Below are 27,974 nucleotides of genomic sequence, written 5' to 3' on the forward strand. Positions count from 1 at the left end.
GTCAACTGTTTGGCTACCACCATTCTTCAAAATATCTTCTATTGTGCTCAACCGAACAGAAGGAAGAAACTCAGGTTTGGGAGGGTGAGGAAATGATAACATAATTAATTTCTTCTGGGTCAACTATCTCTTACAGAGAAACAGATTAATGTTTGGACAGACAGACAGACAGAGAGGTAGATAGATAGAAACTCCCCCTCTCTCTCTCTCTCTACCTGCCCTCTCTCTCTCCTCTAGTATTGTCAAACCCCAGACACAGACACAGACACAGAGAGCGGGTAAATACTTCCTCAAACACGGCGCGCCGCTCATTCTGCTCTCAGCTTACACAGCGGCAGTGAGAATAAGAGACGAATTACTCAAACCCTCTCGGACTTTGAAGTTGGTAAGTTTTGTGCTTGCTACTTTTCACTTTTAATGCGCTTGGTGGGTAACTTACTTACAAATCCGCCCAGAAATGTCAGACATGTATAACATGAAACGTCCACGTTGTCCGCCAATAACCAATAGATTGCGTTTCGATGTTTATCCATCCAGTGACACATATCCAGCAAATCCATTTCTGATTCAGTGGAAATAGGTCTAGACATTTGGTAACGAAGGTTAGAGACGCTTTTTGTTTTAACAGGAAGTCGTTTAAATGTTTAATATCGTGTGTTCCCAAACATTCAAGTTCAGGAAAAGAAACTTGATATATTCTTTTTTTAAATTCGGCTTAGTTACGCTGTCCAGATACGCGGAAGCAGTAGCTGCTGTACTGTTTTTAAAAATAATGTTTCATGGTTATGTGAACACATATAGAAATACCAGACTTACAACTCTTTCTCGCTCCGGCTCCTCCATACTGTAAAATATACACAGTTTTATAATGTATCCACATTTAGTAACATAACAGTAGCTGTTGGCCTACTGTACGGTCTTGTTTTTCAAGTTCTTTGAGATGGAGATAGAAATAGAAACTAACTAGACGATGTCTTATTCGCTTATTAAAAATAAACTGCGCCGGCTTCACGAGCGTTTCAGACGCGTCTTAATAATCGTGGTTGCCATAGTTACCGTTATGGCTAGCAAGTTCTTCAGAGGCGTTTTAGAGGCTAGAGGTAAAATATATTTTGTTTTCCTACCAAGATCAGACTCAATCCCATTAGTCAAAGCTGTGCCATTTTTCTAAAGCTTTTTTATTTTTATTTTTTGCGAAAGCATTATCTGCCACCACAAAATGAGCAGTGTAGACTATCATCTCTGACAATATTTACCAAACCATTCAGTATACGATCTGTCCATCCGCCCTTAAAAACAAACTGAACATGGGGGATATCTGTACTGTAGGCCTCGATGTGTGAGATGGTGGTAATGCTGTCATTTTCATTTTTTTTGTTTCTAATTTGTTCTAAAATTAGAGTACACTTAATATACTAAAGTGTACTAAAAACTTGCGTATTTGCATTGTGTTTACTCAGGGAACATTTGCAGGCTGTTGAGTACTAATGTACTTTCTATGGCGGTTTTCAAAATCTACAGAGTAGTTAGAAGTAGTTACAAATGGCATATGAATTGTTTTTCATTATTTCATCCTGACACTTGGCATGCACCAAAGCTGACATAGACAACAACCAGTAACCGATATGATGGCCGATATTAAACCAGCTTTATTAGTTGTGATGTGTCATGCACATGTGTCCTGTGTTGACACAGCTGTAGGTTGTTTACGGTTGCCAAGAAACTCCACAAATTGGTGCACAGAATATTTCAAACGTAGTGCATCCATTTATATTTGTTGTAAATGTTTTGTTTTTACCTTAAGATTTGTGGATTGCTTTTTACACTTTACTAAACTTAATATTCATCTGTTATTAATTCCCAATACTATTTGTTGTGCATTCATCAAGCTCCAAATGTGAAAAGTGAAAGTTTAAGAGTACCATTTCAAAAGTTGAAAGTTTGTACTGCATATAAAACATTTTGAGCCAGATTGTCAAAGGCAGCTTTAGACCAAGAAAGATAATAATGTCTCTAATATGTCAATATTTAAAATAGTTGGCCAGTTCCAGTATGAACGCAGATATATTGCGAATCCCCTCTTAAAATGTATCGAAACTTAGCTTCTCTTTTTTGATTGGCTACACTGCATTGCTCCATTTTCTTATTAACCACAGGCTTAATTATTTTGAATCTTTTCTTTTTAAGCACGCACACACAAGCCACCATATTGCACCATTTTTTTTGTTCTTTCCTCTTTCACACATTCTCACTGGGTGTTTTGTTCATGACATTAACCAGAGACTCCAGCAGTTTGTCTCTTTTGTTTCATTGTATAATGAATGCTTGTATGTCATTAGTCTCTACTGTACGTCCACAACCTGTACAGTGAATCGAATCAACACATTGTTCTCAGCCGGAAGGCACATGTTAGTAAAGGTCTTAATCAACAACATACACCTCTCTAAATAATTTATCTACCAAACTGCAGGGGAGATGATAGAAGCGATGATGATGTGCGTCCACATGCCTGTCAGCAGCAGTGTTGTTTCTGTAACGTGCACGACAAATAAACACCATTAGGAGCATTCATACCTATCATTGGCTTTGTTTTGAGTTTTTTTCCATCATAGTGCCTTCGGCAAACACAAATACAGCACAAAAGTCCGTTTTGTATAGAGGCTCAGAGTGCAACACCCAACAGTATTGTTTGCTTTCTGTACATTTTGCATGTCATTACTCATTTTGTCTTGTTGTATCATTTTTTGAACGCACAGCAACAGCAAAGGTCTGTTGCATACTTTTATGGTCGTGAGCACACAGGCCGCTCTCTGTTGGTCTTGGATTAATGAAGCTTTTGTGAAGTGTGCGCTAGGCAGAAATGGACACCGCTCTTATTGCACAGACAGACATGGAGGCAAGCTCAGCGTCACCTTTAGGTCATACCAACATACTTATCTGAATTCTTATCCAAAATACTGCAGTGAGCGGATTTGTGCCCTAATATGGCACACACACATTTGTGAGCAAACTGGCAGTCACACAGTAAGCCCTGCTTCAGAGAGGAATTGGCTTTTCCACACTAACCTTAACCAACCATTGTGTGCATTTGTGTGTGTGTGTGTGTGTGTGTGTTATAGGCAAGAGTGAGAAAGACAGAAGCATAGGGTCTCTTGTTTCTTAGCCTAAGAGAAGAGAGGGGTGAGAAATCAATGCTACACTAAAACGAATGTCACATGTGACTCCACACTCATCTGACCTTGAAGTCACTGATCTCTCGCTCTCCATGTTTCTCTCCCTCACTCTGTCACTCGCTCTGCACACAAATGCTTCCTTGATGTGTGTTATTTTAACCCACTAACCCTATGACATACTGTATAGAGAAGAAAAGGTTTTGCTTGATGTTATGCAACACTAGCACAATTACATTTTTGTTCTTGTATCCAATGATCGGTAACTGATTAAACTCACCTACAGACATTTACAGTTAATTCTAGATCTCGCTCACTAAAATGAGGAATGCTAATTTTTATTTGTATTTTTTAAAAAGACTAGATTTTCCAGTTTTAACAGGATGTTATTGTTCTTGGTTGTGTTGTAGATTTGTAACATGAAATTACACTATTTACTTTTTTAACAGAAGTTCCTTGTCTTATTGTGGATGATTTATTGATGCATGTTAGTCCAAAGAAAATATGTGTGGTACTTGAATCAAGGTAACACAATCTTCCTCTGCAATGTCAACCGATGTTAATGATATAGTGAAAAAACTTGCATTCAGGTGTGTAAGATTTAATCTTATTTTAACCTCAGTTAGATGGATAAGATAACATGAAACATTCCTTTTATTTCCAACATTTTCGTGCTGAGTCAGTGTGAATCTTGTTGTACTTGAAAATAAAACTGATCAATGGTTTGACATCAGAAAGATTTTTTTTAAAGAAATTTATAATTTTATTCAGCAAAGAAAATGTATCAGAAGTGACAGAATTTTATAAGGTTATGAATTTTTTTTATTTCAAATAAATGCTTACTTTCCATTCATCAAATAATCCTGAAATAAATATATCATAAATAAATATAAAAATATTTTTGCAAATATAAAAAAATATTAACCATGTTTAACATTGATAATAATACAAATGTTTCTTGAGCACCAAATCAACAAGACACTTAAAAATATGCAAAAAAATAAAAATTAAATTAAATTAAATTAAAGCTCTCCCCTCCTTGTCATAGGAGCCACTTTTTAAGATCCAAAAAAGTTCTCGATCAAGTCTGTCACTTTTTTTCTTGTACATCCTGTTTCACATTAAAGGGGTCATATGATGCTATTTTAAAGATCATTATTTTGTGTATTTGGTGTAACAGAATATGTTGACATGCTTTAATGTTCAAAAAACACATTATTTTTCAAATACTGTACATTATTGTAGTTCCTCTACGCCCCCCCCCCTCTCTCAAACGCATGGTTTTCTACAAAGCCCCTCCTTCCATCAAATGCTGTCTGCGCTGATTGGCCAACTGACCCAGTGCATTGTGATTGGCCGAACACCACAAGCATGCGTCGGAAATGTAACGCCCCTTTCCATAATCGTGAGCTTCAGCTTTCAAGCAGTGTTGCCAATTTAGCGATTTTGTAGCTAGATTTAGCTACTTCCCCATCCCTTTTGAGACTTTTTTTCAAAAGTTTAGGGACAAATATACCAACTTCTTGGACAAACCTTATCTAAGTTTTTATCTTGCCCACTGATCTATATTCATCTTTATATAGATCAGTGAATTTGCCATTATGATGTCTTAGCTAGTTTTAGCTATTTTCAATTGAAAGCAGTTGGCAACACTGCTTTCAAGTTGGTTTTATCAGTTCAAGCTCGAAAGGGGAACAGAGTCGCGTGACAGACACAGTGACGATGCTCGTTTGTATTTGCAGCACACAAGCCGTGGATAAGACCATTTCTGACGGGCTGTACACTCCGCTGTGATGTGACCCTGTTCCCCACATACACACACACATACACGACGCATTATGCGCAAAACTCCGCATTTGAACAGTCAATAGCAAATACTTGAACTAATAACAAAACATACTTACAGTCGCTGATTCAGAAGTACCAGATTGTAATAGCAAAGTCGGAATTGGCCCTTTTTTGTTTTTAGAAATAGCCTTCGTGCACAGCCAGCCTTGTACAGTACTCCTAGGTTCACGAAACTGTCGTCCATAAAATGCGTTGCACAAATTTGAACATTTGGGTTGTGGTGTTGTGTTGTAACCAATGATTCCTAATTGCATCTACTTTCGGAAGGCCAAATAAAGGGCTTTTGCTTTCGCATAGAAGCACACAGCGTCTCCCTGACATGGCTGCATCAACACTACTGCGGTTACTGAAACCATGCCTTCTTTCTTTGCGTGAACATTTGGGCGGCATTACGCAAATATTTCCACATCGTGACGTAGACATGTGAGGGCGTGTTTGAATGAGCCGCTTTAGGGGGGCGTGGACGAGTCTTAACTTTTATAAAGAATATCTCTTTGGGTTTGAGACTTTAGTTTTTGCAACTTCTCATCTATGCACAAACAGCTTGTAACACTCCAAAGAGAAAGGACAACTTGAAATCCCATCATATGACCCCTTTAATGTGCTACACTTTTCTCTTTATATATGCTGCGACTGGGATCCTTGTTTTCTAAACATGGAGTATCGTTTCATTTATATGCTGACGACACCCAGTTGTACCTCCCACTTAAACGTAAGGATTCATGTTCCATTGAGGTTTTGCTAGCTTGCCTGCAGGATTTTAAATCATGGCTGTTACAAAAATATTTGGCCTCAAAAATGAGGAAAAAACTGAAGTTATATTGGTTGGACCAAGTGATTTTTATGATGGTAGTAATCTGGATCTAGGCTTTTTAAGCTCTAATGTTACTCCGTGTGCGAAAAACCTTGGTGTGTTACTTGACTCAGGACTGCGGGTTGACAAACAGATTCATTCTGTTGTCAAATCATGCTTTTTCCATTTACGTCGCCTTGCAAGAGTTAACTTTTCTATCCCTCAAGAAATTTGAAATAGGGATTCCTGCATTTATCACCACACGTCTTGACTACTGTAATTCATAGTTAATAGTTCATCTATTGGGCGTTTACAACTTGTTCAAAAAACTGCTGCGAGGCTGTTAACCGGTAGTAAAAAATTTGATCGCATCACTCCCATCCTTATACAGTGGTGTGAAAAAGTGTTGGCTGTAACATGTCAGTTTTGGTTTTGTTCTGTTTCTACCTTATTTGGTTCTTCCTGTTTTAGTTCGTGTCCTAGTTTTGCTAATTAATGATCGTCATCACCTGTGTTTAATTAATTACCTTGTTTCCTCGTTTGTTCCTCTCCCTTTATAAGTCCACTGTTCTGCCTTTATGTTTGTCGGATCTTGAGTTTACATAGTGCCATATGTGTGTTGAAGCGGTTTATTAAATATTACTCTTTTGTTTGTACTTTTGTTGGACGCCTTATTTCTACTACAACCACAGTACCGTAACAGAAGATCCGACCGCATACTGAAGACGAGATCAACGCTCAGGATGCTGGAGCTTGTGCCCGTCGTTTGCGGGGGTTCACGCCGCCATTCGCGGCTCGCCCCTGCCCGTTCTGCGTGGGATGTTGGGCTGCCGGTCGCGGCTTACCCAGGCCACCCGTTTTGGGGAGAACGGGTCGCCATTCGCCGCTCGCCCATACCCACCGCCCAAAAGAAATTAGTTCCGCCTGAGACGGTGATGAATGTTCCGCCCGCGGCGAGGAGGATTCCGCTGCATGGGGCGATGAACGTTGCGTCGTCCGCGACGAAGAGGATCCCGCCGTACACGGCGATGAATGTTCCGCCTGCGGCGAGGAGGATTCCGCCGCAAGGGGCGATGAACGTTGCGCCGTCCGCGCTGAAGAGGATCCCGCCGCCTATAACGGTTCACCCCGAACCACCGAGGAAGGAAAGACAGGTGTCGGTAGGGATTTTGATTGAGTTTGAGGGCATGTCAGTCCCTCCAGTGCCTGCTCCTCGCCAGTGCCATCCAGTGCCTGCTCCTCGCCAGTGCCATCTAGTGCCTGCTCCTCGCCAGTGCCATCCAGTGCCTGCTCCTCGCCAGTGCCATCCAGTGCCGGCTCCTCGTCTGTGCCCTCCTATCCCTGCACCTCGAAAGAGGGTCCGGTCCAGCCCACCTGAGTTCCCGCTGGTCCCGTCCAGCCCACCTGAGTTCCCGCTGGTCCCGTCCAGCCCGCCTGAGTTCCCGCTGGTCCCGTCCAGCCCGCCTGAGTTCCCGCTGGTCCCGTCCAGCCCGCCTGAGTTCCCGCTGGTCCCGTCCAGCCTGCCTGAGTTCCCGCTGGTCCCGTCCAGCTCTCCTTCGTCTCCGCTGGTTCTATCCAGCTTCGCGCCTCCCGTGCGCCCTCAAGTGTCCGCGCCGCAAGAGCGCCCTCAAGTGTCCGCGCCGCAAGAGCGCCCTCAAGTGTCCGCGCCGCAAGAGCGCCCTCACGAGTCCGCGCCGCAAGAGCACCCTCCTGCGTCTACGCTGGTCCCGTCCAGCTCTCCTTCGTCTCCGCTGGTTCCGTCCAGCTCCGCGCCTCCAGAGCGCCCTCAAGTGCCCGCTCCTCCAATGAGGGCCCCAGAGAGGAACTTTCCCAAAGAAATTTTGGGGGGGGGGGCCATATAGCCACAGTTTGTGTGGCCAGGCCAAAGGCCAAGGCCACAAAGGACCCAGATCCATCATGGCCTCCCGAGGACCCCGATCCGCCAAGGCCGTCCGAGGACCCCGATCCGCCAAGGCCGCCCGAGGACCCCGACCCGCCATGGCCGCCCAAGGATCCAGATCCGCCGAGGCCGCCCGAGGACCCCGATCCGCCATGGCCTCCCGAGGACCCCGACCCGCCATGGCCGCCCGAGGATGCAGATCCGCCATGGTCGCCCGAGGACCCCGACCCGCCATGGCCGCCCGAGGATCCAGATCCATCATGGCCTTCCAAGTCCCCAGATCCGCCATGGCCTCCCGAATCTCCAGTCCTGCCAAGGCCTCCTAAGGCTCCAGATCCACCATGGACTCCCGAGTCTCCAGATCCGCCATGGCCTCCCGAATCTCCAGTCCTGACATGGTCTCCCAAGGCTCCTGATCCGTCCTGAAGGCTTCCCTATCCTATCCTGGTCCTGCTCCAGCCTCCAGGACGCCCGCCCCCCCCCTCCCCGATGTTACTGTTACGGTGCGGGACGCACCTTCCGGGGGGGGGGAGATACTGTAACATGTCAGTTTTGGTTTTGTTCTGTTTCTACCTTATTTGGTTCTTCCTGTTTTAGTTTGTGTCCTAGTTTTGCTAATTAATGATCGTCATCACCTGTGTTTAATTAATTACTTTGTTTCCTCGTTTGTTCCTCTCCCTTTATAAGTCCACTGTTCTGCCTTTATGTTTGTCGGATCTTGAGTTTACATAGTGCCATATCTGTGTTGAAGCGGTTTATTAAATATTACTCTTTTGTTTGTACTTTTGTTGGACGCCTTATTTCTACTACAACCACAGTACCGTAACATTGGCCCCCTTCCTGATTTTTTTTTTTTTGCAGGTTTGTCACACTTTAATGTTTCAGATCATCAAACAAATTTAAATATTAATCAAAGATAACACAAGTAAACACAACATGCAGTTTTTGAAAGAAGTTTTTTATTATGAAGGGAAAACAAAATCCAAACCCACATGGCCCTGTGTGAAAAAGTGCTTGCCCCCTAAACCTAATAACTGGTTGAGCCACCCTTAGCAGCAATAACTGCAATCAAGCATTTGCGATAGCTTGCAATGAGTCTGTTACAGCGCTGTGGAGGAATTTTGGCCCACTCATCTTGGCAGAATTGTTGTAATTCAGCCACATTGGAGGGTTTTCGAGCATGAACCGCCTTTTTAAGGTCATGTCACAGCATCTCAATAGGATTCAGGTCAGGACTTTGACTAGGCCACTCCAAAGTCTTCATTTTGTTTTTCTTCAGCCATTCAGACGTGGATTTGCTGGTGTGTTTTGGATCATTGTCCTGCTGCAGAACCCAAGTTCGCTTCAGCTTGAGGTCACGAACAGATGACCGGACATTGTCCTTCGGGATTTTTTGGTAGACAGCTGAATTCATGGTTCCATTTATCACAGCAAGTCTTCCAGGTCCTGAAGCAGCAAAACAGCCCCAGACCATCACACTACCACCACCATATTTTACTGTTGGTATGATGTTCTTTTTCTGAAATACTGTGTTACTTTTACGCCAGATGTAATGGGACACCTTCCAAAAAGTTCAACTTTTGTCTCGTCAGTCCAGTATTTTCCAAAAAGTCTTGGGGATTATCAAGATGTTTTCTGGCAAAACTGAGACAAGCCTTTATGTTATTTTTGCTCAGCAGCGGTTTTCGTCTTGGAACTCTATATTATGGTGATGAACACTGACCTTAACTGAGGCAAGTGAGGCCTGCAGTTCTTTAGATGTTGTTGTGGGGTCTTTGTGACCTCTTGGATGAGTCGTCGCTGCGCTCTTTTAGAAAACATTTTTCAATCTACGGCATTTAACAACATATTAATTTTTACGGTATCTATTTTACTTTGTTGATTGTAATTTTTAATTTTATTGATTGTTTCTAATGTTCTGTACAGTACTTTGGTCAACCTTTAGGTTGTTTTTAACTGGGCTTTATAACTAACTAACTAACTACATTATGAAAGTAAAATGAATTTGCAAGCACTGTTTTATATTGACTTCAAGCTGAGGATTTTGCATTGCTTAACTGTATAATGAAGACTGCTATGCACAGAGGGGGATTTTGGGAAGCTGAGAGATTATTTTTGCTTCATGTTAGCAAAGTACAAACAGCAGCATGGTGCCTTTAACTCTGACAAACTCAGCTGTATGTGTGTAATTCCATGAATACATATACATTCGCAAGTGTCATTATAGAAAAATGCAACCGCACCATCCGGACTAACAGGTTGCCTGTGTGCTCTGAATCATGGCTGTCCTCTTATAAACTTTCAGATTCTCTGCACCATGTTCACATTCTTTCTATACTTGTACTTGTGGCACATTTCATTCCCCGATACGTTCATTCCACACCATAGCATGACCATGTCCTAATTTTCAGACATAACCTGTTTGTTTGTTTTGCTCTGTACAAAAGTGACAGTCTACCCTTTCTCATACCTATTATGCAGACGAGTACAATACCATGAAATGAAAACCATAGTAATGAAAGATCTTGCAGTGCAAAGCACTTTCTAGTTCTACAACAGTGTCTTATTTAGGGAAAAGCAGCTGTGTTATCTGTCATAAGTACACAGCATTCTCTAGACTAAAATACATAGATGTTTTAAAGCCACTGTTAGAAAAATAGTTCAATTTTTTGTAATTTTTAAAGTCAAAATGTGTCTTTTTTTACATATCTTTCTAATATATCTTCTCCAGTGATCTAAGATATAGGATATAACTTACTTCAATGCTAAATTTATGCTTCAAATTTAAGTTTTTTCAATGGTAAAATCTAGTCTATTCATAAGTTTTAACCTGGTCTACATTTGATCTGTTGCATAATGAGATCATCTGAAATATATGTGCATGTTTCCAGCCCAGTATTGAGCGAGAACTGTTTGGAGACTGTGTAGGAAGTTCAGAAAAAAGGCGAGCGGAGCAGCTGTCTGGTGCAGGACCCGCACACAGAGAGATCTCCAGAACAGACACAGCCTGTGTGAGCTGAGACTAATATCACACAGAAAGAAAAAACGAATGTGTCCAATAGATAAAACCAGTGAAAGGTCAGAAACAATAGAGATATTTCATGCTTTCAATCAGTATGGCGTTTTAAGCAGTGAAATCAGTGAATCATAAAATTTTAACAGTGCTTCTTGTTTCTCAAGTGAAAGCCCAATGTGTTTACCTTTATCTAATTGAAACGTGAAGTTGTAAAATGTATAATGTGTGCGAGAGAAAGAGTCAAAAAGATAAATGTAACTTTGCATTAACATGAGTTTTCATTCAGATTTCCTGAACACTTCTCCTAGACTGCTATTGGTTTACCAAACAGAAAGTTCCATCCCAAAACTACGCCATTGGTTGGCTGGTTTGTGGCCTGTTACACAAAGCTAGTTCAACAAACTAAAAAGCGTTTTAGAGTAGGTTTAGAATTGATGGAGTTGACAGGCTCGGCTGTCATGTCAGTCTATAACTCTGGAGCATGTACACCTGAAAATGTGACATCTGCGGTGAACAGCCTATCATCCAAAACATGGAAAGCAGCAGATTGATAGCCACTGAAAGAGCCTTCATGAAATAGGCTATGACTGCTAAAAAGTATTGGAACATAAATGAGCAATGATGAAGCAGAGCTGATGGTAAAGCATTCAACTCACATGTGTTAGGTGTCTTCAGTGTGAACAGTACTCTATACAAAAAAAAGAGTAAAATATTGGGGGGGAACTCATTATTAACTCATTTAACTCAACTAAGTTAACTCATTAACTCGCAGTTATCTTTGCACATTAAACTGGGTTAGAAATGATTTAACATGGAAAAAATTATACTTTACATCTACTTCACACGTAGGCCAATGACATATTGTATAAATACACATAGATATTGTGGCCATGATTTATTAATTTGTGGCTACATTGTTATAACTTTTTTTTTTTTCGCTTTAATTCAGTTAAATTGTGGCCATGAATAGGTAAGCTACAACAAGAGCATTACCTAAACCAAGGTAACAAATAAATAAACTGGGAGCAAATTCTTAATTCATGGTCATGATATCTTGACATCATAACAACCTGTGTGTTAATAACATCAGTTGCATTGGTCTTCATTTTTGTGTGTTCTTAAAGATGAAGTGTTGCTTTAAGTGTTAGTGAGGATCTGTCTGTTCCTCGTCCAACTACCTTAATCGCAATGCATTTGTGTAATCTGATCATAACACATTACTTCATTTGTTTAGCACAGAAGCATGGCGGTTACCAGATTTAACATCAAAAGCGTTAAATGTAGTGCCATGCACACATTACCACACGTCTACATAGGCATATCAGAGGGATGTGTGTTAATTAAGCAGCAACCGGTCTGGGTGTGAGGGAGGTGACCGCTCTTGACAGATTAATGGGCCGCTGAGGGAACTGAGGCTACTGAAAAGATACACACACACACACACTGGACACACTTATTCATTTCATATTAAAACAGATGACGAAACCTGTGACGTGTTTTTTTTTACACTTAAAACATGATTTGTAGACATGGATTGATGAATGCACTACATTAGTAAGGCTGTCAGTCATGTATTTGAATAGCCTAACAGTCTGGATGTTTAGCAAGCACATTGAATTTCCAGTATGCTGCTCAATGCTTTCTTTCTTCCCTCCCCTTTCTAGATTTTCCTCATTTCCTCTCCATCCCCTCCCTTGCTGCATGGGCTCATTTTTTCCACTCTCTCCAGGGAAACATTTTTTTTTTCTGTAGTCATATGCATTTGAGTGTAAGAGGTTTATGTTTGACTGAATGTTTAATTAGTTGATAATAATGCATTTTTGTCATATTATGTATGTATGTTCCAGATTATCCTTAATCTTTCTCTCTGTCTCTATTATAGATGTACATGTTTGAATATACAACAGATCATCACCATATAGAATAGAGAAGATATAAACAAATATCACCAGATATTTGTATTTGAGAGTTTGTGTGGGAGCTTTTAAAGCTGGTTCCATTGATCTCAATTTACCATTTTATGATGATATAATTCATGGAGGATTATATAATTTGTGGAGCAAGGCTCTGTGACAACCTTCAGCAATGATCTAAATCTACTCTGTATCAGTATTTAATACTGTGTTTGACACAAATTTAGTTCAAAACCATCCATTTTTAGGACAATTTTAGGGCATGCAGTTTCTACGCTTTGGAACACCAAGCGTTTGAGAACATAATATTAAAACTACAGGTTTTCCCAATGAAACCTTCTATATTTTGTGTTGAGGATTAACTTTTCTTTATCATTTGCTTTGACTGAGATGCCCACATACATGTCCTCTGTCATTTTATATTGTTACAATACCTACACAGACTTGCGTTTCTGTTTGCCTGTTCTGCAGTCATTGTCAATCCTCTGGGTAGTTTCAACACTTTGTTGGTGAGGAGCCGCTGGCCTAAAACTGTGTACTCCATCATGAGGGGTGTCACAAATGGTCCCACTTCACTTGCTCTACATTTGGTCTTTCAGCGATCAGTCACGAGGCAGCGATAAAGATACTAAAAGCTGCTTGTTTTAAGATAAAGTGTGAATTTTTTCAGTTTTAAGCACTTAATATGCCACTACAGCATAAGTAAGCCATTTGTAGGTTGATTTTTCTGAAAAGTACGGACACTGTGCTTCTGTGGTACTTTCAAAATGTTGATTTTATTTGTTTGCGCTTTGCCTGACAGCAGCAACACTGATTCGGCCAAAGGTTTGAGTTTGGGGCAGAGCTATCTGTTTGTCTGACCAATGACAGATGAGTGGGGTGTTGAGGAAACCTGTTTGATAACAAACAGTACATTTCTTAAAAACTATTTAAATAAGTAGAAGGTTGGCGACTGATTTACCATACAACTGCACGTGCAGTTTGTGTTTTTCATTCACTTCATTTTCCATTGTGTTTGTGTGCGCAGTATGTATCTGATCTTTTAATCCCAGTGATTAAACTGTGAAACCAAGTAAAGGTCTGCAGTTGGCCAGTTGTGCCCCAGAATCCCGTCAAAGCTCTGTGAGCCATTGTGTGTTCAGTAATTCCAGCAGGAGAGGGGTGGGATTGGAAAATTATGTGGCTATGAAAAATAACACATTATTTAGCTTCTACACTGTAGTTATGCCTATTAGGAAAATAAAGCTAGCTAGTCAGCAGCAGTGAAAATGATGCAAGCAGAACCATCAAAAAAAAGAAGATTTCACAAGTACTGGCTTTTCACAATAGGAAGCTGAAGCAATAATCATGAAACTTTAGCAAATCTTGAGAGTTTTATGAATAGTTGTTATAAAAGTTGTTATGGAAAATATTATATATACAATACCATTCAGCCTCACCATTACAGCTGTACAATGACATTTTAAAATAGATTAAAATAGAAAAGCTATTTTAAATTAGATTAATATTTCACAATAATACTGTTCTTACAAATGTTTGGTTAAATAAATGCACCCAAAACCTGCTATTTTCAAAATCTTTTTTGAGATTTTTGTGTGAAATCCAAAATATTCGAACGTCCAAGTCCAATAAATGTGCTTCTGTTTTTAATTTTAGATTTGTTTTATTACAAATTATATTCTCAGCATAATATCAAAATTACAAAAAATGCGTACATTTCATAATTTCTCCACTGTATATCAGAAAGAATGAACTGATCACTCACACATCACACATATCATGTTTGCTCATCTTTTAAAAAATACTGCATTATATTTCTTTGACTATCACAGCATATCTTTGCATAAACAGTGTTTTGTCAAAGCAAGTGATGTTTCTGCTATTTATGAGAAAAAAAAAAAAATCTTCAAGTGAGAGTTGTCTGCGACCTCCAGCAACCTATGAACTTCATCCATTTTTTCTTTTGTATGTAGGCAGAGTGATATCTCACCATGGCTCCGTTCCTGCGGATTGCCTTCACTGATTTTCAACTGGGAGACCTTCCCCCTATGACAGAGGAACCATTCTGTGCCATCAAGATCAAGGAATCACTCAGCACAGGTCAGTGAGGCTTTTAAGCAGAGCAAGGTAAAATTCACTTTTTGTGATTGTCTACAAAAGATAAACAGTATGCGGTGCTGCCTCAGAATTTGGCATGAACAGGGTAACTTAGGAGGCATCATAATTTCATTAGCATTTCTTCCTCTCTTTGTCCACCCAGAGCGGGGGAAGACACTGGTCCAGAGGAAGCCTACCATGTACCCTGCGTGGAAAACCACATTTGACGCACACATCTATGAAGGCCGTGTCATACAGTTGGTCCTGATGAAAACGGCAGAGGAGGCTTTGTCGGAGGCTACGGCTGGGGTCTCTGTCATTGCTGAGCGCTGCAAAAAAGAAAATGGCCGTGCTGAGTTTTGGGTCGACCTACAGCCTTCTGGGAAGGTGATGATGTCTGTTCAATTCTTCGTAGAGGGTTCAGACCTAGGTAGGTACATGCAAGCATATATACCGTTCAAAAGTATAAAGTTGGGGTCAATAAGATTTTGTAGTGTTTTGAAAGAAGTCTCTTATGCTCATCATGGCTGTGTTTATTTGATAAACAGTAAAAACTGTATTTTGAAGATATTTTGAAATATTACAATTGAAAAAAACTGTTTTCTAATATAATAAAAACTGTAATATTTTGAAAAAAGTATTACAATGTTCAAAAATAACTGTTTTCTATTTGGATATATTTTAAAATGCAATTTATTCGTGTAATGACAAAACTGAATTTTCAGCAGCCATTGCTCCAGTCTTCAGTATCATATGATCCTTCAGAAATCATATGAAATAGAAATCTTTTCTAACATACACATACCATTTATAACTGTGTTTACAGTCACTTTTGTTCAATTTAATGCATTCTTGCTGAATACAAGTATTAATTTCTTTAAAAAAAATAAAAATCTTTTGAACAGTAATAAAGGTGATTTTCCAAAATCTTTTTTGTTTTTATCTATTTTAATAGATGACTATATTAATAGAGAACTTTTTTCGATCCGAGTTCTGTCCTGATTAGCAAAAACTAATATTTTTAAAACCTTAATTTAAAACTATTTTATTTCTATAATCTACTCTCTTTGCTTGTCTTTGTTCCACTCTGGTTTTCCCCTGTTTCTTTAAATTCAGTCTGTTTTTTCCATTATCTCACCACCCTCAGATACCAGCTTAGTCCTGTCAGCTGGTATCTGTCCTGTCTTTGCTTACTCATGCATCTTACTCATATTTTCATGCTGGTCCTCTTTCTGATATCTTTTTTTTTTTTAATACCCTAGCAGATTTGCTTTTTGTATCTCACTGTTTACTGTAAGAATGTTTATTGGATATTGTCAAGACTTGTCTTTAAACTCAACAATAGTTGGGGATAAATATTGTGACACACTCTGTGGCAATACACTAAGAGTAAAACCATCAATCTTTTAAGTTGTGCTACTTCTGTTTCTCTTGGCAGGAAAAGAGTTGATTCTGAAGGCACCATAAACAGAACAGTCATTATGGACCATATAAATATGTTTAGTATCTTAAAACGAGGGGTACTAATAAATATCCCATAGGCATATTTATTCCAGAAATGACAATTCTGACAATATTTCATTTTGGGTGAAATATCATTTAGCAATGTAATTTCATATTGATGTGCAAGTAAAGTTCATTTTAATTCAGTAAAAACAAATAAACAAGTCTTCTATTTCAAAAGACCCTGTTTTGACCTGCTTTGCAGAATCAAAGTTCTCAGTGACTGGGAAAGAGGACGACGGCGCTCTCACAATAAACAGGAGGAGAGGAGCCATCAAACAGGCCAAAGTTCACTTTATTAAGAACCACGAGTTCACAGCCACCTTCTTCAAACAGCCCACTTTCTGCTCGGTCTGCAGGGAGTTTGTTTGGTTAGTATATAAATACTAGTATATAAATGTACATATTAACAGTAAAAGCTGCCATTTAATCACCAGATTTTGGTTTCAGAAGAATTGTGTCTCTTTTGCTGTTATGATGCTAGGCTGTTGTGTGTGGTTGCCAGGGCTTTGCTAGTAAATTTCTTGGGTGATTCTAGACCAGAAGAGCCCAAGTCTTATGATATTAAATATGACATTGTGGACTGGTCTCTAGATATGACTTAAAACCTTTTACATAATTTAATTTTCTTGTTTGCACTTTTTTCACATTTTAAAATCCACCATTCAAAAATTGTAAATCTGAATGCTTAGATTTTTTTAGACGTATCATATCCACAGCAAAACAATACAGGAAAAGTTAGATGCCTAATACTTGAATTTCTGGGGTTAGCTTGTTCAAATCCTTAAGTCCGAGTATTAGCAACAGCAATGCTTCTTAAGGGATAGTGGTAGCATAATGGTTTGGAACCTAGGCTGTGAAAGAAAAGCTTGCAGGTTCAATACCAAATTGGAATGACCAAGAAACTTACAAATTACTGAGATTACAATGCAGCTCTGATGTGCCCTTAAACTAGGTACTTCTCAGTCAAAGTGACGCATAATCCATAATTGGTGTACTATTACACCAATTATGGTTAGTCCAGGGAGACAAGATCCAGCTTGACCAGTCACTTTGTATGAAAAAATGCATCATAAATAGCCAGTAACTACACGACTAACATTAGATGCAAGAAAACATTAGTTCATCACTATCAGAAATCTAAAATGATTCAAAATTGCATCTCACGTAGGCATAACTGTAAGTAATCTTAAGCAGCCAGAAGTCTGGCAGCAATAATCTTAGTGTGTGTGTGTGTGTGATTGTAAGTCATAGTCTTGGATAGCATCTGTGTTTGTGTGTGCAAGCGCACTTGAGTTTTCCTCTGATATTTCAGCCGCCTCAGCAGAGTCCCTCGGGCTGTCTCCTTCCTGTGCAGTGTGAGACAGATCGCTATGCCTTAGTGCCTTGTTCATGCTGCATACAGTATATAAATGTATGTGTTGTAGAGAGTGCTTCAGATTCTCCCTTAATATGAGTTTTACATTTATGCCATTTGTGTACTAACAGTCCATAATCACCCGCTGTGTACAAATATCAATACTCCAACACACTCTTTTTGCATTCCAGGGGTCTCAACAAGCAGGGCTACAAATGTAGGCGTAAGTATCTTCACAGCTTTCTCAATCTTTTGTAGACACTCCCATCTGATTCTCAGTAAGAACACGCATTACACGTTGTCATTTAAAGTTACATTTTGACCTGATTTTTCTATGTTGCACATAAATGATCCTCCTGTGGAATTAACATAATGGGCTCTTTGAAATCTATTTTTTTTGTAAGATATTTTGTACTATTAAATTAATTTAAAGGTAATTTGCACACATTACACATTACTGTCCCCTTGCTCTATTTCAGAATGCAATGCGGCCATTCACAAGAAGTGCATTGATAAGATCATTGGGAGATGCACGGGAACAGCAACCGACAGTCGAGATACAGTGGTAAGCATTAGTGTTCTGAACCTCCGACACAGAAACACACTTACACACTCCGTGACCATGAGAGGGTCCAGAGTGGATTTGTAGGGAGGCCGTGAACTGTTAAAGGATCTGAAACCAGTTTTTATGAGAAAAAATTAAAATCTGAAAACAACATTTACAATATTAGGTTAATTTATTTAATATACAGTATATTGTGTATCCACAAGAATAATAACATAACAATAACATGCAAATATAGCTGCAAGCAGCGATGACGGGCCCAAGCCGTCAGCATACGCCACCCTGGTGGCATCGATAAAACGGTGCCCAGCGAGCACACGCATTACAGTAACCCTCTGGCAGTTTGGTTTTAAGGGATACGGCAATTAAAGGGTTAATCCAAACCATCAACTCTGTGAAACACACACACACACACACAGAACAACATATAAAACTTTAAATTCTGTGATTGTTCTGTGTATGTAATTTTTTATGAAGTGTTTGGAAGCTGCTCTTAAAAGATAAAAAAAAAAGTTTTCTCTTTTTTCTGTAACTTTAATAAATTGCCATTAAAACACCGTTCAAGATATCCTAAATCCGTCCACAATTTAGCATCTTCAGTATTTTGGCATCATGAGAAAAAATGTTTGGTGTGATTTCTGTGTTTCTGCTTGAAGGAGTATGAATTTGTTTACAGCCTGTTTAAAAAAAAAACCCACATTAAAATAAATATAGCCGACTTCCTGTTGGTCGTAGCTAATGTCTGTGAATTAGAAAGTTGTCCGGATTAATAAGAACAATTTATGTACCGAGTTTGGTGTCTGTAGCTATCATTATATATATATCTATATAAACATTAATAATTATATACCATTTAATGTTGATCAATATTAATTCCAAAATGTATTAATATATTATTAAATTTTAAAGTTTATCTTTTGAACATGACTATTTTTCTAACATTAAAAAGATTAATAAATGCTTTAAAAAAAATTGTTCTTTGTTAGTTCATACTATCATGGAAGAATTAACATGCTGTAAAAATATATTTTTCATTGTTAGTTCACGTTAATTAATGCATTTCCTAATGTTAAGAAATGAGACCTTATTATAAAGTGTTATCAAAATCTTTAATGATTTATAAGCATTTTTTAAAGATTTTAAAAAACAGACCCTCTCTCTCTTTCTCTCTCTCACCCAGCTCCTCAATCCACACAGTCACTCACACAGTCACTCACACCCCACCCCACCCCCTCACTCAGCTGCAGTGACAGGGAGCTCTCACTCAGAAGCAGCTCTGATAGTTTTTTAATTTTCTCCTCTGCATAGTGTATTGTAAATTCATGAAATTAATCACATATTCTCAGACTGTATTGTTCTGTGTATGTAATTTTTTATGAAGTGTTTGGAAGCTGCTCTTAAAAGATAAAAAAAAAAAAGTTTTCTCTTTTTTACTGTAACTTTAATAAATTGCCATTAAATCATCGTTCAAGATATCCTAAATCCGTCCGCAATTTAGCATCTTCAGTATTTTGGCATCATGATAAAAAATGTTTGGTGTGATTTCAGTGTTTCTGCTTGGAGGAGTATTAATTTGTTTACAGCCCGTTTTAAAAAAAAATCCACATTAAAATAAATATAGCCGACTTCCTGTTGGTCGTAGCTAATGACTGTAAATTAGAAAGTTGTCCGGATTAATTAGAACAATTTATGTACCGAGTTTGGGGTCTGTAGCTAAAACTAACCCCCTCATTTTTGACAAAAGGTGGCGCTATAGAGTGTCTCTTCCACGCCCGTTTATGAGCTTTTTCCAGTGTCTAACTATCATTAATACTGATATGTGTGTTGAGTTTCATGACATTCTAAACATGTTATCTGCCTCAAAATCACCAGAAACGAATTTTCAACTTTGACACGTTGCCATGGCAACATAATTTTAGATATCAATATTCCCTTCACAGTTTTACATCGGCCGTGTTTTGACATTATTCTGGTGAAGTTTGAAGCAAATCGAGTAAAAAGAAGATGCTGAATTCAAAGCATTTTGAAAACGACACACTTCCTGCAGCCAGTTGGTGGCGCTATAACTTTCAGTCATAATAGTCACATCTATCCGATCGGCATCATACAACGAACAAATCACTGAAGTTTGATCTACATCATACAATGTATGTGGACGTTATTAGGCATTTCCTGGGTCTCATTTTTCGCCATAACTTCATCGCCTCGCCACGGGCAAACCGTTCGACATATCAAAAATATCTTCGCAATTTAGCGTCCCCAATGTCTTGAGATCATGTTCACCGAGTTTGGTGGCAATCGTATGGAAATCCTCAGAGGAGTATATCAAATTCCAGAGCATGCGCTTTTTAAACAGCCCTGAATAGCCGACTTCCTGTTGGGCGGAGCCTAAGACATGCTGTGCGGAAGTTGTTCGGCTCAATGAGTTCTATATGTGTACCGAGTTTCATATGAATACGTGCAAGTATGTGTGAGCTATACATCAAGTTTTCTGACAATTTTCCAGGGGGCGCCGTAGAGCCCCTGTGCCACGCCCGGGTCCCAGCCTCAGCGGCGTCCTAATGGCCGCAGGTTCCAATGTGCGTGCCAATTTTCGAGAGTTTTCGGGCACGTTAAGGCCCCCAAAAGTGCCCGGATGATTGAAATAAAAAATAAAAAAAAAAATAAAAAAAAAAAAAATAATAATCCTTAGAAGAACAATAGGGCCCTGCGCCTTACTGGCTTGGGCCCTAATGATACTGATAATAATAAAACATGTTTCTTGAGCACCAAATCAGCATATCAGAATAATTTCTGAAGAATCATGTGACAAAGTCTGGAGTAATGGCTGCCGAAAATTGATCTTTGTCTTCACAAGAATAAATGACATTTTAAAATATATTGCAATAGAAAGCAGTTGTTTTAAATTGTAATAATATTTCACAGTATTAATGTTTTACTATATCAGATAGATGCATGAACGCAGCCTTGATAAGCAAGAGACTTGTGACTTGTAGTGTGGGTATATATATTGTTATGACTTTGCACTGTAAATATCATAACAAAGTATCTAAATGCATTAATATGCTACTACACTGGTGTCAGCCTCAACTGTTTTTGGTCACATTTTAACAAGAAAGAAACATTCACATGTTCCAAGTTCCAAAGGGCTGGTCCTTCTGTTTCCAACACCAAGAGCAAACTGAGCAAGGATCAGAGTCTGGCAGTAATCAATAGAAGACCATGATACTGTAAAAGTGTCACAAATACTATATGTTAGGGTAACTACACTAAACACAGTAAAGCAGTCTAGCAGTACTTTGGTGGAGAGTCTCCGATGGGCAGTAAGCAGCTCTGAGATCTATGTGGCTATGAAGGACGTCTTCTGGAAAGGGCACCATGAGGCATTGTAGATGTTGCATCTGTGCCCACAAGCATTTTGATTTAGTTTGGTGCTGATGGTCTGTTTGTACATCTGCAGTTTCAGAAGGAACGCTTTAAGATTGACATGCCACATCGCTTCAAGACCCATAACTACATGAGCCCAACCTTCTGTGATCACTGTGGGAGTCTGCTGTGGGGAATGGTCAGACAAGGCCTCAAGTGTGAAGGTAAGAATGATGTTGTTTTATTAATGTTGTCTCATCTGTTTTTCCCTTTCATTGTCTTTTTATTTCTTCTCTGTTAATATCTAATGCAACTTACTCTCTCTGTTCAGAATGTAGTATGAACGTTCATCGTAAATGCCAGACCAAGGTTGCCAACCTCTGCGGAATCAACCAGAAGCTCCTGGCTGAGGCTTTGACTCAAGTTAGCCTGGTAAATGATTCAACCAGTCAACTTTGGCTTTTTTTCCAAGATATTTGCAGTATCATTATTTTGTAAACCTAAAAGATTAGGCTACATTATTTTGGGGTTTTCATGTAGCATCATGCTGTTCTCTGCATCAGGATGCAATAAATAAATAAATACATCTAACATGCTTACTATTTCATTGATTGTGTTTAGAAATCTTCCACAAAGCGTCCAGATCCCACTCTGTCAGATATTGGAATCTATGAAGCCATTGATAAAAACGTGCCAATGGACCCTAGTGGTGAGTTTGAATTACTGCATATTTCCTGCTGCATTATTGCTTTCTTAGTTTTGGTACCTTATATAAGTTAGCTTTGATTTTATTTGAATATGAAGTGGCCCCAAAACGTAATCTTTAATCTAAAATTAAATTATATATTAATTAATTAATTAATTATATAAATTTATTTTATACATATATATATATATATATATATATATATATATATATATATATATATATATATATATATCTGGGATAAACAGAATATTTATATTATGTTTTCATTTTCAGTAATTTTGCAAACACTCTTGTGGTGTTTTTGTCACTTTTATTTATTTTTTATATTTTTTTATTTATATTTAGATATATCTAAATCAAAGTTTGTGTTTGTTTTATTTCAGTTTTAGTTTTAATTATTTTAGTATAAAATTAAACTAAATCAAAATAAGAAATGTTGCCCTGACAACTGGCTAAAATGATACAGACTTCAATTAACATTTATTTTATTTCAATACCAGAAATGTTTTAGTTTCATTTAGCTATTATAACCTTGTCTTGTGTTTATTAATGTTTTGCCATTGGCGTATATGTATATTTGTGTTTACAAATATTAGCGGAGGGCTCTCAGTATGGAAAACTGTGGGATGATACGACCCCTGCCCCTCCCAGCACCATCATCACATCCCGCGTCTCCATGAACAACTTTATTTTCCACAAGGTACTAGGCAAAGGCAGCTTTGGAAAGGTAAGGAACACACATTATACAGATTTCTGCATTGTATTGTTATGCAGTCCTCTCTTTAAACAATTCCCATGTTCTGTCAGGTGATGCTCGCTGAGCTCAAAGGAAGGGGACAATATTTTGCTGTCAAGGCCCTGAAGAAGGATGTGGTTCTTATGGATGATGATGTGGAGTGCACAATGGTGGAAAAAAGAGTGTTAGCATTAGCCTGGGAAAACCCTTTCCTCACACACCTCTACTGCACCTTTCAGTCGAAGGTGAGCATTCTTCCAAATAATGTGTAATAATGTGTTACACTACCATTCAAAAGTCTGGGGGCTCTTTTATTCAGCAAAGATTGGTCAAATAGTAGCAATAGCAATAAATTGGTCAAAAGTGACAGTAAAGATGTTTATAATATTACTAAAGATTTCTATTTCAAATACATGCTGTTGTTTTCAACTTTCTATTCATTGAAAAATCCAGAAAAAATGTGTGGCTTCCAACTCTTTTCAACATTTACAATAAAAAGGGATTCTTAAGCACCAAATCAAAATGTTTCACAATATTACTGTATATACTGTTTTTTTTTTATCAAATGAATGCAGCTTTGGTGAGCATAAGAGGCTTATTTCAAACATTAAAAAAATCTTACCAACCCCAAACAGACCTACACTGATATATAAATATCAAATATAGTTGCAATGATTATCTAAAAGACTGCATTATAAGTCTAATATTTATTTTAGTGTTGCTAAAAGTTCGAATTAATTAGAGTTACTGATGAATATGGAATGTAGTTGTGCAAAGTGAAATATCTTTCTGTCAAATGACGCAAATCAATGGTTACAGTAAAGCACTTGCAGGAACAAAGCTGTTATCATTCCCGTAATGTAGAAGAATGTAATGCTGAAGAACTCGTTCCCCCCCCTGCTTGGCATGTGTGAGGGACAGTGGGTTTGACATCTAACATTATGAGAATGACAGGGAATGTTGTCAATACAAAATAACAGGTTCTGTTTGAGAGCTCATGCTATATCATGAAAATACAGCTTTGATGAATAGCTTATAAATGTGTCTGTGCTGTCTGGAAATGAGGGGAATAACACAAAATATTAGTGCTATGTGAAATTGCCTTGCTGTCAGCTTTGACTTTCCTTGTTTGACAGGCTCCCATAAAGATCTAACCAAGATAGTTTGCTTTAGAATGATGTGTTGTGGTCATTCTTTCCTGTAAAATATATGATCACTCAATAATGATGATGATCGGTGTGTTTTATCAATAGGAGCACTTATTCTTTGTGATGGAGTATCTGAATGGAGGAGATCTGATGTTCCACATTCAGGATAAAAGCCGTTTTGATTTGTACAGAGTCACGTGAGTGACATCCATTCTGAATAAATTTGATTTTTTGCTGTAGCATTATATCTATATTGTTTGTCTTCCGTAATCAAGAAATAATGTTTTTTGTGAAACAACAGCAAGTGTTTTGGTCAAATCTGTTTCTTGTCACAGGTTTTATTCTGCTGAAATCATCTGTGGACTACAGTACCTCCATTCTAAAGGAATTATATACAGGTAAAATGAGTGTTCCTTGTTGAAGAAACTCTTATTTTGATTATTTGAATTCTTTTTTTTTTTTCAGTGAGATTGAGGGTCAATTTAATATCTGATGTCTAATGTCTATATGTCAAAAAAATGTATCACAATACTATTAAGTAGTACAACTGTTTTTTTAACATTGATAATGATAAAAGTGTATCTTGAGCACCAAATCAACACATTATAAGGATTTCTGAAGGATCATGTGAATGAAGACTAGAGTGATGATGCTGAAAATTCAGCTTTACCATCACAGGGATAAATGACATTTTAAAATAAGTTTTATTACATTATAATTATATTTTACAATATTACAGTTTTCAATTTTGTATTTCAAGTTTGTGATTATTTTTATTGTCAAGTAATTTAGCAGAAAGTTGCTCTTTTTCATACAACGAAAATTACCAAACAAAAACATGCCATAAACGTCTATATGAATTACATTTCTCAAATGGACCATGTCTGTTTTTCTGTCTAATCAGAGATTTAAAGTTGGACAATGTGATGCTGGACAAGGATGGACATATTAAGATTGCAGACTTTGGGATGTGCAAAGAGAACATGCTTGGAGAAAACAGAGCAACCACATTCTGTGGCACACCAGATTATATTGCTCCTGAGATCCTGCTGGGACAGAGATACAGTTTCTCTGTGGACTGGTGGTCATTCGGCGTGCTGCTCTACGAGATGCTGATTGGCCAGTCGCCGTTCCAGGGCGATGATGAGGACGAGCTGTTCAAGTCGATCCGCATGGATGTACCTCACTACCCACGGTGGATTACCAAAGAGGCCAAAGACCTGCTGGAGAAAGTGAGTCTGACCAATTGATTTATCTTAATGAACGGCGTCAGTCCTGATGCTTTATGGAGTCATTCAATCTGTGCCTTTTACATTTTCACAGTTATTTGAGCGGGATCCAACTCGGCGGCTTGGTGTTGTGGGAAATATCCGTGGACATGCCTTCTTCAAGACAATCAATTGGCCTGCTCTGGAGAAACGAGAGGTGTCTCCCCCATTCAAGCCAAAAGTGGTACGATTCTGATTTGATTTGATTTACTGTTCAAAATGGTTTTCCTTAATTGATATAAAGCTGAATTTAAATCAAATTTAAATAACAGATGAAAAAATGTAAATGCTTCCTCGGCTGAAGTAAAAATAAATTAAAGCTAAATAGAAAAAAATGAAAATTCAAATTCAAAACAATAAATACTGTAATAGTGCATAAATAATATTAAAATAACACTGCTATGAGTGGTGTTAAAAGAGGTTTCACCTACATGCATGATTCATTTTACAGCTGAATTCATTGCATGACACAAAGTAATGCAATATAAATGTAAATAATGCAAAGCAAGGACTGTTTGTGTTTCATAGCTTATTGCTGTACTCTGAAACAAAAGGCAGTGGCTGAAAGCTTGTGAAGAAGTTAATGATAAACCAATAACCTTTGCCTGATCTGTGCTCTAATGATGGCATTACAATAACAAGAAATCTCTTTTAAAGAGGTTCTATCATGTCATGAGCAATCACATTTTCCTTAATCTGTTGAGATAAGAGTTGGATTTACAATGGAAAAAGTTCTGTAACTTTCAGAAATCAAAACTTCCTCCCCAGTTCAAGTGGAGAATTTATTCAGTAAGTTATTGACGTCAGACTGACGAATAGATTGCCATATTTACAGTATGCATCATCAATGCCTATTTAGTTCTATTATTTCTTCTTACTTGTATTCCTGAACTGCAGAACAACTAATGATAAAAGTCAAATGTGGAAAAATCTTACAAAACGTCTTTTTTGACGGTGTGTAGCACCTACAGCTCTGCAGATACTTCAGTAGAATCACAGCATTAGGTGGCAGCAAATGTATTTTTTAACAGTGGAATCTTAACAGTTTGAGCAGAACATTAAAGTGTAGATTGTTCTGTGTTTGTGATGTATAAATGTACGCTAATTTTCAAAAGTTTGGGGTCAGTAAAACTTGAAGGATATTTGTGATTTTATTCAGTAGGATGCATTAAGTTGATCAAAAGTGACGGGAAAGATATTTTTAATCTTACTAAAAATCTATGTCATTTAAATGTTGTCGAAAATATTAAACAGCTCTAATGTTCTGAGCATGGATGATAATTAGAAATGTTTTTTGAGGACCAAATCAGCATATTAGAATGATTTCTTAAAGATCATGTGACACTGAAGACTTCCCACGTCACACCAGACAAAAAATGAAGTAGGATATAACCCCTTCAACAGTCTTGATAGTGACTTAAGGATTATTTTCTAACATCTCTCTTCCTCTATTTGCAGAAATCCCCCAATGACTGTAGCAATTTTGACCGGGAGTTCCTCAGTGAGAAGCCCCATCTCTCTGTAAGTGACAAGAACCTGATAGACTCCATGGACCAGTCTGCCTTTGCTGGCTTCTCTTTCATTAACCCCAAAATGGAGACCATTATGGACAAATAAGACATTCCGACCAGGATCCTCTAAACCTGCCCAACTCAAATCAAAACTGCGTATAGGAGCCAGGAGTTCAACCAGTGTTACACTTGTTATATTTTCTGGATGGTCCAAATAGATAATGCTGTATTTATATCTTCTTTAATCAAATGATCAAAACTTTAAATCAAAACTTTATTTGATGATGTACTATATTTGTTTTTGTAATACCTCTAATATATGTTCATATGATTAAATAATGCCCATATGATTAAATAATACAATTTTAGTCTGTATAATATGCTGGGACTTTGCAATTTGATTGAATAGTGGCCTTCTTAACACTCTTGAATCCTCCTTGTTTTCCCTCATCCAGAATTTTATTGTTAAACAGAATCTGATGCTAAGGTTTGTTTGTGGGATGATTTGGTGGTTATTTTTGTATCTTATCCATTCTTGTTGATCTGAAACCAGTTCTACAGTGTAAACTGTAATTATAAGATGCTGATTTTGCCAGCTTGAGCTGAGCGTGCACAGAATAGTGTTTTATTTTCACTATGGATGTATAATGGAGGTGTAGTGTAGGTGAACCTTAAAACCTCTTCAATATGAAAACAGAACTATTAATGGCTTGCTAGACATTGTTTATACATAGGGTTGCTTTTATGGTACTGTAATAGGTAGTATATTGGTACAGTATATTGGTGGGTGGAGGATATACATCTCCTGAGCAAGTGAGAGTATAAATATATGTGCTATTATTTAATGTTGGTATTTTAATAAAGTATGATACTGTATATAACAATATATGTATATTGTTCTGAACTGTTGATGTTACTGGAGGTAATAATGTCCTCTCTTTTTTTTTTACTGAATTTACTGCTCAGAACTCAACACCATTAAAGGTTTCTTCAACTTTAATCTTGACTTTTGGCTTTACTGTCGTGTTGTGGCACATTCATTCATAAAGTTTTTATTATAGTAATCATAGTTTC

The 27,974-nt window shown here is 38.1% G+C and overlaps 1 protein-coding gene across 1 annotated transcript; it reads left to right on the plus strand.

Moving 5' to 3' along the window:
- The first annotated feature begins 116 nt into the window (after nt 1-116).
- Nucleotides 117-27,903, plus strand: LOC306854684 (protein kinase C delta type-like). The gene is made up of 16 exons (XM_079392890.1): nt 117-385; nt 14,614-14,740; nt 14,901-15,167; nt 16,446-16,611; nt 17,789-17,820; nt 18,077-18,162; nt 21,623-21,752; nt 21,860-21,960; nt 22,150-22,237; nt 22,834-22,964; nt 23,045-23,218; nt 24,227-24,318; nt 24,457-24,519; nt 25,026-25,353; nt 25,445-25,573; nt 26,848-27,903. Exons 2-16 carry the CDS (start codon nt 14,632-14,634, stop codon nt 27,004-27,006), a joined length of 2,055 nt encoding a protein of 684 aa, XP_079249016.1. The 5' UTR covers nt 117-385; nt 14,614-14,631; the 3' UTR covers nt 27,007-27,903.
- Nucleotides 27,904-27,974: the final 71 nt, after the last annotated feature.

Source organism: Barbus barbus, assembly GCF_936440315.1.
Source record: "Barbus barbus genome assembly, chromosome: 35".
In the NCBI taxonomy this organism is placed as follows: domain Eukaryota; kingdom Metazoa; phylum Chordata; class Actinopteri; order Cypriniformes; family Cyprinidae; genus Barbus; species Barbus barbus.

Bases quoted from the DNA above. Each gene is read 5' to 3' on its own strand.
- LOC306854684 (XM_079392890.1), top strand. From the start codon at position 14,632: ATGGCTCCGTTCCTGCGGATTGCCTTCACTGATTTTCAACTGGGAGAC. The intron at 15,168-16,445 runs GTAGGTACATGC...CCTGCTTTGCAG, and splicing joins CGTAGAGGGTTCAGACCTAG to AATCAAAGTTCTCAGTGACT. The intron at 18,163-21,622 runs GTAAGCATTAGT...GTACATCTGCAG, and splicing joins CCGACAGTCGAGATACAGTG to TTTCAGAAGGAACGCTTTAA.